The following is a 13,525-nucleotide window of genomic DNA, read 5'->3' on the forward strand; positions in this document are numbered from 1 at the left end:
ACTAGTGCTGTACTAGTGACGAATTGGCACGTTCTGTTTACGTGACAACCCCTACTAGTTGGCTGTGTCGGGTGGTGGCGGGTTTAACGACACATTTGTATATTTACGCGATCTAACCCAAAAACCTCTACTATGTTTTCTTTAAGTTTTCTTTAAGTTAATGCAAATCCTTACGGCTAACCTTTCTATCAGAAACCCAAAACACGTTTGTCAATAACGCTGCCCTAAAAGGAAAATTTTGATATTACAGGTGACGTTTCAGACGTCGTTCCCTTCTTCATCGTAATATCACCATATCGTGGCGACCCTACTGTGGAGCATCGCTTGCCCTTGGACTGCGTGCAGCTAAACGGTGGTGGTGGCGGTGGCGCCGGCGGGGGGGATTGTTGTCTTCGCAGGTACTTCTCTCTGCAGGCCACGTGCCCGCTGGGCTTCAGAGACTCCGTGCGACCCGAGGTTGAATCCAACATCTGCCGGGAGGGTGGCCCGCTCCCTGACTGCTTCTCGACAGCTCTGCGCCAGGCCTACACCACCATGGAGGCTGTGAGTCGCCACTCCCCCCACCCCCCCACCCCCCCTGTGGGCTAGCCAGATGGGCAGACCGGGTGAGATCGGGCACGTTCCAGTCGACGTATGGTATATCGGTCACTTAATGCTGTGCTTGTTGATGACCATGGTTATAAAGTTGTGTCTATTGCCGTGTGCGAACAGGAGCCACTGCCAAAAACAGTCCCTTACACTGCCAAAACGGTCCATCTGCTGGCCCCTGTGCTCCTGCCCAGGTCTACCTGCCTGGCTTCCTGTGCAGCGACATCTACTACAAGTACCTGTCGGAGCTGCTGTATTCGGTGCGCAGCGAAGAGGCGCAGGGGCCAAGCGCCCACGTGCCCGGCCGGGGGGGGGCGCCGCCGCCATCCGAGGCCGTGGGCAACGAGCGCGGGAACCAGGTGAGCAGGCGACGACAGCAGCGACGCCTTGCACTGCGCCGCGGTACACCACGACGCGTTGCATCGTGCCATGTTACACCGTCCCGCTTTACACCCCGGCGCGTGACACCGTCCCGCGTTACACCACGCTACGGTACACTGCCACGGTACACCGTGCCACGTTACATCGCGGTACACTGTGCCACGTTCCATCGCGGTACACCGTGCCACGTGACACCGAAGTACACCGCACCATGGTCCACCGTGCTACGTTACTGCGCGTCCTCCACACCGCCACTCGACGTCCGCAGCACGGCGTTGCTGCCCACACGGCGGGTGGTGGAGCGCAGCGTGGGGCACGCTCGCGTTAACCCCGCTCGCTCGCTCGCACGCCTGCCCGCTCGCTCCGCAGGCCAACAGCAACAAGAAGAACCTGGTGAAGATCCTCAAGAACTTCGACGAGGACATCACGATCGACGCCAAGAGCCTGGAGCCGGAGTCTCTCTACTACAGACATTACGCGGGGTGCGTGTGCGCGTGTGTGTGTGTGCGTCTTGGTTCCGTACTTGTGTGTGTGTGTGTGAAGCGGTGGCGCAGTGGTTAGCGCGCCGCGCTACAAACCCAACGACCCGAGCTCGATTTCCGCTCACGGCCAACACCAGTGACGATTATCTGAACTGGTCATGGGCCTATCCTAGATTGACTCAGCCTCAAATTATTATCTGGTGTGGTGTGTCAAGCATCGCCACTGGGGAGACAAAGACGGTCGGGCGTAGTCCTGGCCAACCAACCCCTCGTGTGCCGTGCCGGCCTTCAAAAGGTGCTACTCGCTAACAGCACTTGCCCCAGCAGTCTGTTAAGGCTGTACGGGGGATCCTTGTCTTTGTGTGTACGGCAGTGTAGCGATTAGCGCGTTGTGCTGTGAACCCGGCGACCCACGTCCGAGTCCCACTCAAGGCCACCAGCAGCAGATTGTTGCGAGACTTAACAGTATTTTCATCTAACGGAAGTCACATTCGCGAAATCCCCCAAACCGAACCTGCACAAAGCGAGGGAGAGCTGTGCGAATGTATTTCCCCCCACCCTCTTCTGCACTTAATAATCTTGTTCACAAAGTTCTGCTTCGTGGGGCCTAGCCCACCTTCGGTGGTGTAAACGTACAATTATTGTGCACACTTTTGGGATGCAATCGTGTCGATGACGCTGTACAAAATGTAACTAATATTATTATTCAATTATAGACTCTTGGTACAGCGAGGACGGTTAACATTACATTCCTATAGGTATCTTACACATTTTTGACGAGTGAGGGTGATAACGTTCGATTGTGTGGCCACAGTGAAGCCATTATGACATCGGTTAGCGGCAGTATATTGTAATAGTAGTTTAACAAGCATTTACAGGTCTCGATCGATCCGCTGCTGGATGAAAGCAGCTTCCCCTCGCCGTGTCGGCCGTGCGGGTTGTTTGTCCATACTTCTCCACACTGAGCAGCGCAATTATGGTGAATGGGTTGGCCCAGTTCCGGTTCTGATTTCGTTTGCCGCCGATGTTAGCCCTGACTGGGAATCGAACTCTGGTTGGCCAGTTCACTGGCCACCAATCCACTCCGACAGTGCCTTGTACCGCATGCTAACGTGTGTGTGGCCGCACACGTTGGCGGTAATCCTCGGGCTCGTGCGGTAACTGTGCCTGCTGACATGTGTTACCCTCTGCCTGCCTGTCTGCTGCTGCTTGTTGTTGTTGCTGCTGCGGCAGGAAAATGTCATTTGGGAGGATCAACAACCTCGGGCAGTTTGTCAAGGAGTCGGAGCCAAATCCTGACGGGAAGAAACCCAAAGGTGAATAGAGAGTGTGTGTGTGTGTGTTCACGCAGTGCTGGCTACCCACCCCCTTGTGTGCCGTGCCGGCCTTCATATGCGCTGCTCACGAACAGCACTTGTCCCCCAAATGTCTGTTGACACTATACAGGGGATCTTTGTCTTTATAATCACGATCATGATCATTTCCGATGAGCAGTCCACTATTGCATAAAGGCCTTCCCAAGTCATCGCCATTTCTCAAAGTTTCGTGATGCAAAAAATCGTCTAGCTTCTCCACAAGCGCTGATTTAATCCGCTCCATCTCCACGGTGGAAATCCTCTCCGGCGAGTTCCTTCCATTGGTTGCCCCTCCTGTCCCCGTCCCCTTGACCCACCGCCCCATCGTCCCTTCAGGCGGTGCATCGCTCTCCTGCCCAAGCTCACCTTTCTCAACAGTCAATTCGGTGTCTCTAGCTTTCGCATTATCTCTCGTAGAGACTCTGCACGTACGCGAGGGATGTTTGTGGGATCGATGTGTCGTAGAAATTACAGTGCGTCTTATAGATGGCTAAAGTTTATTTTGGCCGCAAGCTCTCACTGGGAAGGTTTTGAGTTATAATCCCGATCACGGTATATCGACGGCAGTGATGATGACATACGTAAGCATCATCCTCATCCTCATCGGGGGTGAGAGAGCAGCACCTGACCGGCAATAAAAAAGTTGTGAGTTTACATATTATTGGTTGCGAGTCAGCTCATCATCTCTCTGGGGTCAGTAAAATGAGACCTACATACTAGTAAGTTTAGACTGGGATAGTGAATATCCATCAAGATATGTACGTATGTGTGTCGAACTTCTTTCGCACCGCACGTAGCCAACCGTGCTAATCGGAGGTGCCGGGGGAAGGACAACACACTTAACACAGAAAGCAGTTGTAAAGAATTTAGTTTTCAATGTATATGTTAAAATGCCATAGCTGCAGTGACTTCCTAATAGATTCACAGGGACGAATAGAAGCCAACACGCATGCGAGAATGGGGTCACTCGAACTAAATCAAGTTCAGCCCTTTCTTAATCCACTGCTGGATGAAGGCCTCCCTCCCCACACGGTGTGTTTATCGTGGGGGTGGTTTGACTGCAGGTCACCTCGTTGGTTCAGGTGGCGGCGGGGGGGTAGCCCAGGACCGGTCCAGACATGGCTCGCGACTGATGTTAGCCGTGACCGTTAATCCATCGTGGGTCGCTGGGTTCACTGCTCCCTGCTCTAACCACTGCACCGCAGCCGTTGCCTGCGCCTGACCAAGCAGATCCAATTAACATTCAGGAACGCACAGTGCTTCTGAATGATTATCGTGTCGATTGGTGTAAAAACTCTCCATCCGATTTAGAAACGTCCTGCACGTCCCCTAAGGCACTGCCACGGTCCTCCGTGGCCGATCGCCTACGCTCGCGGCAACGGCACATCACACACTGGAGGGGGGCCCCGCAGTCAACGTAGTTAATTGGGTCTGCTGCCCCAGCAAAGAAACAACACAGTTTGTGTTCATTCTCAAATCAAGTGCCCCGGTCGCTAGGGTTGTGCTCCCAAATTTTTGAATGAGTCAAGTTTCATGTTGTTTACATACGTGCGGTGCCTTGCTGGTACAAATCTGCCACTTAAAACATCATCACATTAAAACTCTTCACAATTACAAGCAAATATATATTTACAAACTATCTACAGTTGTTTAAAGTAAATATAAAACATTTAGAAAATCTGGACCGGATACCAAATTTTGGACGATCAGAAAATATGATTTGTTTCGAACAGATCTGGAAACTTGATGTGGCGTCATGGATATGACGTCACCGCCACGCTCCAGGTGCCGTAGCTGCCATTAGCACGGAGTCCTTGTGCGGGGGGTGCGGGGGTGGAAGTGGTCCCAATATCCCAAAGAAAATCCCGAATTGTCCTTAAAGATTTTAAAATCTGAAACCGACGCCAATTAGGGCAGCGCGCTCCGTGTGATGCCATCACATCTCATCTGTATGCATGTACAGGCTGTTATCCTATAACGCTGCGTGCTTTTATGATGCAAATTGGATATAACGCGATTGAGTACGGCTGCCTCGACGTAGCATCACACACAAGGCAGTGGGATGCTGCGTCTAGATGCTACCCATGCACCTCTGTCTTTGTTCAGCCTGCGTACGCATCTCACGTGTTATCGCGGACTGTGCTTTACCCTATGTTATATGTTATTTATGAAAACGCGAATTTTGCATAACGTGGTGTTCTTCAGAAACGCAACTACCACGTTATAGGAGAACAGACTGCATGTTGAAATTCTTCCGCACAGGACGTAGCCAATTGCGCTAATTGGAGTTTTCAATCTAGATGAATTACAAGTTGCATAGCTCCAGTAGCTTCCTAATATCGGAAAGGAGAGCGTTCCAGACGGCTACAGAAGCGCACCTGAAAGCTCACGATGCGGTGACCACCGTCTTCATTCGATGGCTAGCCAAAAGCCGCCGCTGCTGCTGCTGCTGCGAGGATGACCGGAGTTTGCGTGGTGATGGTTTTATGCTCCTTGACTCATGGTTTCTCATTTCGACAGGATCTCTGTCACAGGTCATGAAACGATGGGTGCAAGGAACCACCGATGAGGTAAGAGTTGGCCACATGGGAAGCTCAGCAGGTTTGAGCCTGGGATTGTGGTTGTATCGGTGGCTACCTTGCACATCGGGGTGGTATAGGCGGCTGCGGGAGCAGTGGCTTATGTGGTGATGAGCAGAGGGCAGTGGAGCAAAATGCATTGTTGTACAGTACTTCCACGCCACCCGCATCTACACTCGCGCATCTATAACTCCCCTCATTTACCAACTCGCACTGAGCAGAGTGACGAAGTATGGTCGAATAATACCCACGACCCGCATGGTGTGCGGAGGCCATCATCCAGCAGTGGATTGGCAATGGGGCTGTGCTGTGTACAGTGCCTATTCAGAATTGGAATCTGAATTTTCATTTAGAGTGCAGGAGGAGAAATCCGGTGAGCTACGAAGATTTTTTTCACAGATGTCCAGTAGGGGGCGGGTCAGCGGGTTACAACGTTTTTGGGTCGTCGTGTTGATGAATGGCCTCAAGGTTATTCTGTAATTTCCAGAGGTGAAAAGGGCACTCCGAGCTTGCTCTATGAGTTGACTTTCGCATCGAGGTCGTGTTTTGTGAGAATGCATTTGCATCTGGAATTGCATTTCCCATTCTGTGCGTCAGCCGCAGCGATGGCCAAGTAAACTTCTCCGCTCCCCACATTGGCGAGATGTTAACTGCCTCGCCTGGGATAGAGGTCGTGGGTTTGATCCCGACCCTGACGCCTGCTATATATTTAGAGTTTGCATGTTCTCCCTGTGGTCGTTTGGATTTTTCTCCAGGTCCTCCGGTTTTGCCCTCTACATTTAGAATCAACATCACGCGTTTAGAGTATTTGGCTGCTATAAATTGCCACGTGATAAGTCACTTCGTTGAGCTATCATTTGTGACCAGGTCGCTTCTAAAAAAAGAGCTACATAGCTCAGTGGGCCTTACCTGATAAAATACAAAATTGTTTAAGTTTTAACTGAAGATTCATGCAAGAAGTGTGCATCTTGTTGATGCAAACCTTTGACCTCCCCCCGTTCGATGCGACCAGGCGCAGGAGGACATGGCGTGGAGGGTGGCGCGGATGATCGTCGGCGAGATCGTGCGGCAGAGCGCCACGCTGCGGCCCCCCGCGCCACCGCCGGTGCCAAGCGGAGCGGTGGAGGCTCCCGGGAGGGACCCCGTGATGTAGGTGGAGAGTGGAGGGTGGCACGGCAGGGCCGCACGAACAGTCGCCCCTCTCATTCATCAGCACGCACTGGGCAGGGGTAGGGGGGGGCAGTGGCGTAGCGCGGTTGGTCACTGGGAGCTATGCACTTTTAAAAGTAAATTGAAAAGTAATTTATTTAGAAATGCTTTTTGTGTTTAGTTAGCTGTCCTTTCCCCGCACCTCAGATTGGTATGGTTGGCTACGTATGGTGTGAAAGAAGTTCAGTGTATGTTGAAGTTCAATATACATTACGTCTGTAGGTTGTATGTTAGTCTATGGCTTCTGTGATAATCTGTAGGTTGTATGTTAGTCTATGGCTTCTGTGATAATCTGTAGGTTGTATGTTAGTCTATGGCTTCTGTGATAATCTGTAGGTTGTATGTTAGTCTATGGCTTCTGTGATAATCTGTAGGTTGTATGTTAGTCTATGGCTTCTGTGATAATCTGTAGGTTGTATGTTAGTCTATGGCTTCTGTGATAATCTGTAGGTTGTATGTTAGTCTATGGCTCCTGTGATAATCTGTAGGTTGTATGTTAGTCTATGGCTCCTATGATAATCTGTAGGTTGTATTTTAGTCTATGGCTCCTATGATAATCTGTAGGTTGTATGTTAGTCTATGGCTCCTGTGATAATCTGTAGGTTGTATGTTAGTCTATGGCTCCTATGATAATCTGTAGGCGGTATTTTAGTCTATGGCTTCAGTGGTGTAGCGTAGTTGACACGCCCCCCCCACCACACTCGTCATCATTCACCCCTCCCTGTAGCCCAGTGCCTGGGCATCTACACTCTGCGGACCTCGGTGCAGTTGCACCGCCTGCGCACTCGATAGCTCGCCCCACTGTGGGGGCGCCAGAGCTGGGCGCTCGGGATCGGCGTGCACACACAACAGCCCCAACCTAGTGGGCTCACCAAACGGCAACGACTCGTCACCTGGGGGTTGCGTTTAGGGTTTTTTTCTGTTTTCGGGACCAACCCTTGACGTTTTGACAGAAAAAAAGTAGCATTGCTGCTTCACTCGATGTTTCAGCAACTTGCCTTTGACCGGAAGACACGTACGTATGTGCGTCGAACTTCTTTCACACCGTACGTAGCCAACCGTTCTCATCGGATCACATGGCGGTTGCGTGTTTGTGGATTTGCATGTGAACAAGTGTAGAAGCGTCGTAATGATTCTCTTTTAACACAGCGGAGTGCGAGAAGCTTGGCCGTGTCACACCGTGCTCGCCGCGGTAACGGTCGGATTCGTGTTTCGACATTCGCAGCCATTGGCGGTGTTGCATAAACAAGCGCCTTTGCGAGTGTTGTGCCACGATTAAATTTACAGGCAATAATGCAGCTTTCTTACGCAGCGTTCAAAGTCGTTGGCTTCGTTTGTTGTAGAGTTCTACTGAACTGCTCACTCCGAGCTTGCCTCCGTTGACGCCCTCAAGTTTTTATGAAAATATTTTATTCATGAACGTCTGACTGGGTCCAAAGACTCGTTGCCAAGGAGGTCCAGCCCTGGGATGTTTGGCCGGTTCATCCTATCAATGCACGTGTCGCGCACGCAGAATGAAACCCAGGAAAACCTGTGTATGAGGGGAATAACACTCAAATGTCGGACACAGACCCACTCGCTGTCCTGCCGTCAGCTCTGACCCGCAGGCTGGGAGTCTTGTGTTTACACGCTGATCGAAGTGAGCCATCAATTGCTGGGTTATAGGCGTGCACCGCCATCAGACAATGACTCCTTGTTTTGACATATTTAGTAAAAAAATATTTGTTTCCCCATTTATATCACGATTGTGCTATGTGTGTCATGGCATGAGATACGAGTATTAATTCTGATCTCTGACAGAGCATTACAGCCTGTGGAAGCAGACATCGCCAAACTGCTTCTGAGGTCCTTTAATTAGCACGCTTGGCTACGTATGGCGCGAAAGAAGTTCAACATACGTACATACAAGTTCATCGTTATAGGGAAGAAGCGCAGCTGGGTCGCGCCTGCGCAACCTTGCCGGCCGTTGTGGTAACGGGCGGTTCGTGTTCTCCCCCTCCCGCAGAAGCGGCGGCACGGCTGAGCCCGGCGCGACAATCGTCCAACGAGCGGAGCCCCCTGCGCGGTGCCGACCATCCCCGGAGAGCAGTGGCGCGCGGCCTTCGCACGGCCTGCGCACCGCCGCCGTCGCCGCTGCCACGCCCGGACCCCGTGCAGCCAACAAATAAATAAATGTCTCCGCGGTCTACGACACAGAGGCGGCCAAACCGCGGGTCGCGAGCCATTGCAGTCCACCTGCAGCTCGATCGAGACGCAGCTCATTCATTTTTTTTACTTTTTGAAAGAGGAGAAATCTGCAGAAGCAGGAACGGTTTTTTGGTGCACTCCACCCCTGGCAGCTGAGCCAAACAAGAGTACCCCGCTGGGGTGCTGCCGCAGATTTATAAGTTTCAAAACTCCATGGACAACCAGCGTGCGAGCGAACCATGCGCGTGACCCGCTCCGAGCATGTGGTTCTTCTTGGCCGCATGGCGATGTTGGTACCGTGGCTCGTAGTGTCAGGAAGTTTGGCCACTCTTGGTCCATGACCTCAAGCGTCCATCTGTTGTTTGTTGTTTCTGTTTCGAAACCGTGACTGCCAAACTCCACGCCTCGTGACGCCACCCACTGTTACATGTTACTACAGCCCTTGTATCAGTTCACGGCAGGATGAAGGCCACTGCACCGTGCGGGGTCGTGGAAGTTATGCGACCGTACATTGTCACGCTGGTCGGTGCACGTTGGAGAAGGCAGAGAGAGCCGAGATGTGGGAGCATAGTACATTACAACAATGGATTTTGCTACACTAAACCGCTGCTGACGGCCACGTGACCTCACAGCCACATGATACGACTTGCCGGTACGGTCCGTGAAAGCGATTTCACAATACATCGCCTCCACGCGGTCCGCTTGTGCATTTTTACCGATCAATGCAATCGATGGTCGCACCTTTGCCATCGAAACCTGCTTATCGGCTAAAATTAAATCCCGGATTTTGCGTGAGGGCTTGGAATGGAGTTTTGCGACCCGGATTGGACTCCCGGCACTGTTTTAAAACAAAGGGGAACAAAACCAGCGAACAAAAGCTGACGGCACTCCTTCCTTTCGCGTGCGTGCGTACGTGTTGGCGTGCGTACACTCGCACGCACGCGGCCCGTCCACGCGGTCTAAATGAGTATGCTTCTTTTATAAAGATTTATGAGCGCGCGGCTGAATGTTCCCGTGAGCCGCCCGCCACCGTCGCTGCTGCTGTGTGTGGTCGTGGTGCGCCATGGGCGGCGACGAGTCTGTACATAGCGCGCAGCGGTGCAGGACGCGGCCTCACCGAGCCGCCAATCGACGCTTCCTCGTCAACGTTTGTGAATGTTCCGTGACCCCTGGTGACCCCCCCCTGCTCCCTTACCCTCCCTCCTTAGCGCTTAACTCGATCCCATTCAAGGTGAGAAGACTGAATTATTGTTACGAGCGATTCCTTATAGTTTTTTATTGAAATTAATTATGTAAATTATGAATTTACTCTTGTTGATTTGTTTCAATTGCACGAGGGTCGTTGTGGTCGTGTGATCTGTACGGCCGTGCTGTACCTTTGCTTATTGCACATCTTCCATACGTGTGAAATTATGAGAATAAAAAAACAAAGTCAAGAAAAGTGGTTAAATGAAAACTCAGGCGCTTTAACGAAGACAATGAAATGGCAAGTGCAAGCGTGCGGAATCCCGTTTCGGCCGGTGTGGTGTGGTAGTCGTGAACCTGCGCTTGTCGGCTTCACTCCAGGGCAGTCTCGCTTAGGCCCTCTCGGAGTAGCGTCTACCACGAACGTGACGTTCGCAAACCATCAAACCTTTTCGTCGTCTATCGCCGGTGTTTCCGCACTCCAAGACCAACTGCGTTGATTACGTTTGCTCTACCAAGGACCAATGCCGGGATTTGACTTTGTCGCCGTGGTTGTTGCTACTCTACAGGTTTCCACGGCGGTATGTGCAGACCCAGAGGTGTGTTTACAGTGTCCATATATACAGTTCGCTATATATACACACCCCCGCGTGTACAAAATATGCTTGAACTTGAACGGGAGAAAATATTTCATCTCTGCAAGAGAAAAAAACCTCGAACGAATTTACTTGCACAGCGCTGCGTCGCGGATGCGCTTCGTCAAATAAAACGAGGACATTTAAACCCCAACACGACTCGCGCTTGGAGACGTCCCCATCGCGTTTTGTGGCATCACATTTCGTGTTCCCGGGCCGCGCGGCGCTCCTAAAGCCAGGCAATGGCACCGCTCGGCTGCGGGTCCATATGCTCACGAACCGCCAGAGAGGATCGGTGCTACGGGTGAGAATTATTTTTATGACCGCATATTTAAAGATTCCCTTGGTCACGTGGTCTGAATGTGTGCACATGGGCATCAGCCGTCCAGATATTTCTTGGACGAGGCTGAACAGACTGGCTGTGTGGCAATGGGAAGCTCTGTGTCTGTATGCCGCCCCTACGACTGCAATGTGACTTTCGGGAGCTGCCCAACAAGACGACAGCAGCACGCTCCCCTCCACATGAACGACTGTCCCTTACGATGGCCAGAAGGTGGCGTGAGAAGGCCGATTGGACCGGAGCAGTGTGGCGCGCGGATCCAGTCCAGTGGCTCGCGATGTCGGACATTCGATGGCACATGTGAGAAGAGCTGATGAGAAGGTCATCTTGCCCGTTGGGAATTGTGTACATGTTGTACAGTAACGTATAGCGTGTATGGAGATATATGTGTGTATATTCATAAGTGCACTTGTGGCGGTATTCATTGCTGATTGGTTAATTAAAGAGGGATTTTTGTTTTCTCTCCCACAAGTAAATCGGGGCCCAGCAGACTGTCGGCACATGATTATTGAGGGGCCTGAGTTAGAAATGCCAACCAGCTATAGCATCAAGTGGTGAGAAAATGTTAGGCTAAAATCTACATACAGGGGCTCCTCCACTTTTATAAATTTAAATTATTACTTAGGCACATTCGACTTACGAAATTTCCGAGATACATACAAACCTGTCCTTATGTCCACTTGCCTGTTCGGACCGAGGGTCGTAAGTTCAACCGCCGTGCAAATGATGGCGGTGGTGACATCTACATCTGCAGAACGTGAAGAGCCAGTGGAATCTACAGGAGATTATTCCACTTTTACAGCCATTCCCCATGTTTCGTGTACATTCCGTACATGTTCGGAATCGACAGGAGTAAAGTTGGACTTACGAACAGACCTCTGGAACCAAGTTCGTAAGTAGAGGAGTCCCTGTGTACATGAACCCCACGATAGGAATGTGGAATGCCTACCACTGGCTCAGGGCCACCAATGGCGATGAGGAACTACCACACACTCGTTTGAGAGCAGCTACAAAAATTCGGTATCAGAAAAAAAAACATGGTAGATAATCCGAATTTTACTTATGGGTGTTATTTTGATGGCAATTATCTAGTTTAACAAATATATGGTTCGTCTGAATGTCCGACACCACCGTGATATTGTACGATCGTTCCTAATTGGTTTACATACTGTGCCCAAGTAAAAAATGTACTTTGCGGTTACGCTAATGAATTACCCACGTCTTAAAAAAATGTCCGAAATCTACATCTAAAATCAAGAACTGCCGTTCAGGAAATCTGAGCAGGTTTAAGCGTGCGTTCGCAGTTGAAGTTGGAAGGAGCGATAAAATACAGTGGACTTTAAATTCTTTATAAAACAACCCCCACGGCCAAGTGGTGTTTCTCACTTCCGTGAAAAGCCCAGGTACATGTTTTCATACAGCCGATATGCACAATGGATAAGATAAATGTTGACATATCAGACGTGATTCTTCTGCCCCTTGTCGCATGTATTGCATGTACCACTTAAGACACTTCTCCGCACATCGGCTCCCGCCCTGAATCTGGAGACGTATTGGTCGTGGAGATGAGATGATTTCAAAGATATAAGGCATTTGATGACCCCTCCATACCACTCTCCGCTGTCAGCGAGAGCCCAACAACCGGGTTCTGGTCGCCGTTGCTGGGGTTGTTTTTTTGCAGACGATCGATCGTATGCGTTACAATCGTACGCCGTGCGCGCCCTCGGATAATGACAATGGGCACATAATTGTTTTGCAATATGCCTGGTACAAATTTAAGAAAATTCCAATAAAATATATGTAATTATGATCTTTATTTTTTAAGACAGCTTTTGTGCACTCAAGTTTTTTTTATGTCACCTGTGGATAGGTGTAGGATGCTCATTATTTTAACCTTGCAGCCTTCTATTCGGTGACATTCCACCTTAATTAGGTGATACTGTTTTGTGCACCAGATGCTGTCAACCACTGGCAGACCTTGTGGAAATTACAACGGTGTGAATCCAGTGGAGCATATAGCTGCCGACTTGTCAACAGACATGAGCAGCCTTCAACTCTTTAACATTAACTCGTAATTTCACGCCCATCCTACCATCAATTAGGGCCCCTCACGTTCAGTACCCGTGCTTAAAATCGTCAGCCGTGCACGGTTCCTCGTCGTGACAACACTGGCGAAGATGAGGCCATCGTCTGCTCTCGCTCTGGGCCTGGTCGATAGCCCCGCCTCCCCCCCCCCGAAAGGTTTACTCACCAACATTGGCATGAAATTCAGCGTGCGGACAGCAGAGGGGGTGGTATTCCACACGTCTCGTTCACCTCACCAGCATCGAGTCAACGCAATAACCTTTGCTGCCGCATAACGTCCTTGTTTACCCATGCTGGAAACTTAAATGTTCACCATGCTGACCATGACATAAAACATTTCCAGCAATTTGTCTCTGTAAATGGTCACAACTTGCCAGATGCGGACAATGGCATCGATTAAATAATTAAAGACCAGTTTCTTGGAGGTCAGCTTCCTCTAAATTTTTGGATTAGATGAAAATAAAGGGCCAAATTTTACAGCCATTCTTGACCAACTGCG

At 50.6% G+C, this 13,525-nt stretch overlaps 1 protein-coding gene across 1 annotated transcript in view; it reads left to right on the forward strand.

The window, feature by feature from the left end:
• The window catches only part of AKAP10 (A-kinase anchoring protein 10), a 32,414-nt gene extending 19,657 nt beyond the window's left edge, over positions 1-12,757 (forward strand). Inside the window, exons 9-15 of the mRNA XM_061561764.1 lie at positions 399-543; positions 783-947; positions 1,339-1,451; positions 2,685-2,767; positions 5,327-5,376; positions 6,398-6,534; positions 8,600-12,757. Coding sequence (XP_061417748.1) covers positions 399-543; positions 783-947; positions 1,339-1,451; positions 2,685-2,767; positions 5,327-5,376; positions 6,398-6,534; positions 8,600-8,762 — 856 coding nt within the window. The 3' untranslated portion in view covers positions 8,763-12,757. The remainder of the gene's footprint in view (positions 1-398; positions 544-782; positions 948-1,338; positions 1,452-2,684; positions 2,768-5,326; positions 5,377-6,397; positions 6,535-8,599) is intronic.
• Positions 12,758-13,525: the final 768 nt, after the last annotated feature.

Source organism: Lethenteron reissneri, chromosome 28 (assembly GCF_015708825.2).
Source record: "Lethenteron reissneri isolate LAM-NWPU_2019-01 chromosome 28, ASM1570882v1, whole genome shotgun sequence".
Classification (NCBI taxonomy): Eukaryota; Metazoa; Chordata; class Hyperoartia; order Petromyzontiformes; family Petromyzontidae; genus Lethenteron; species Lethenteron reissneri.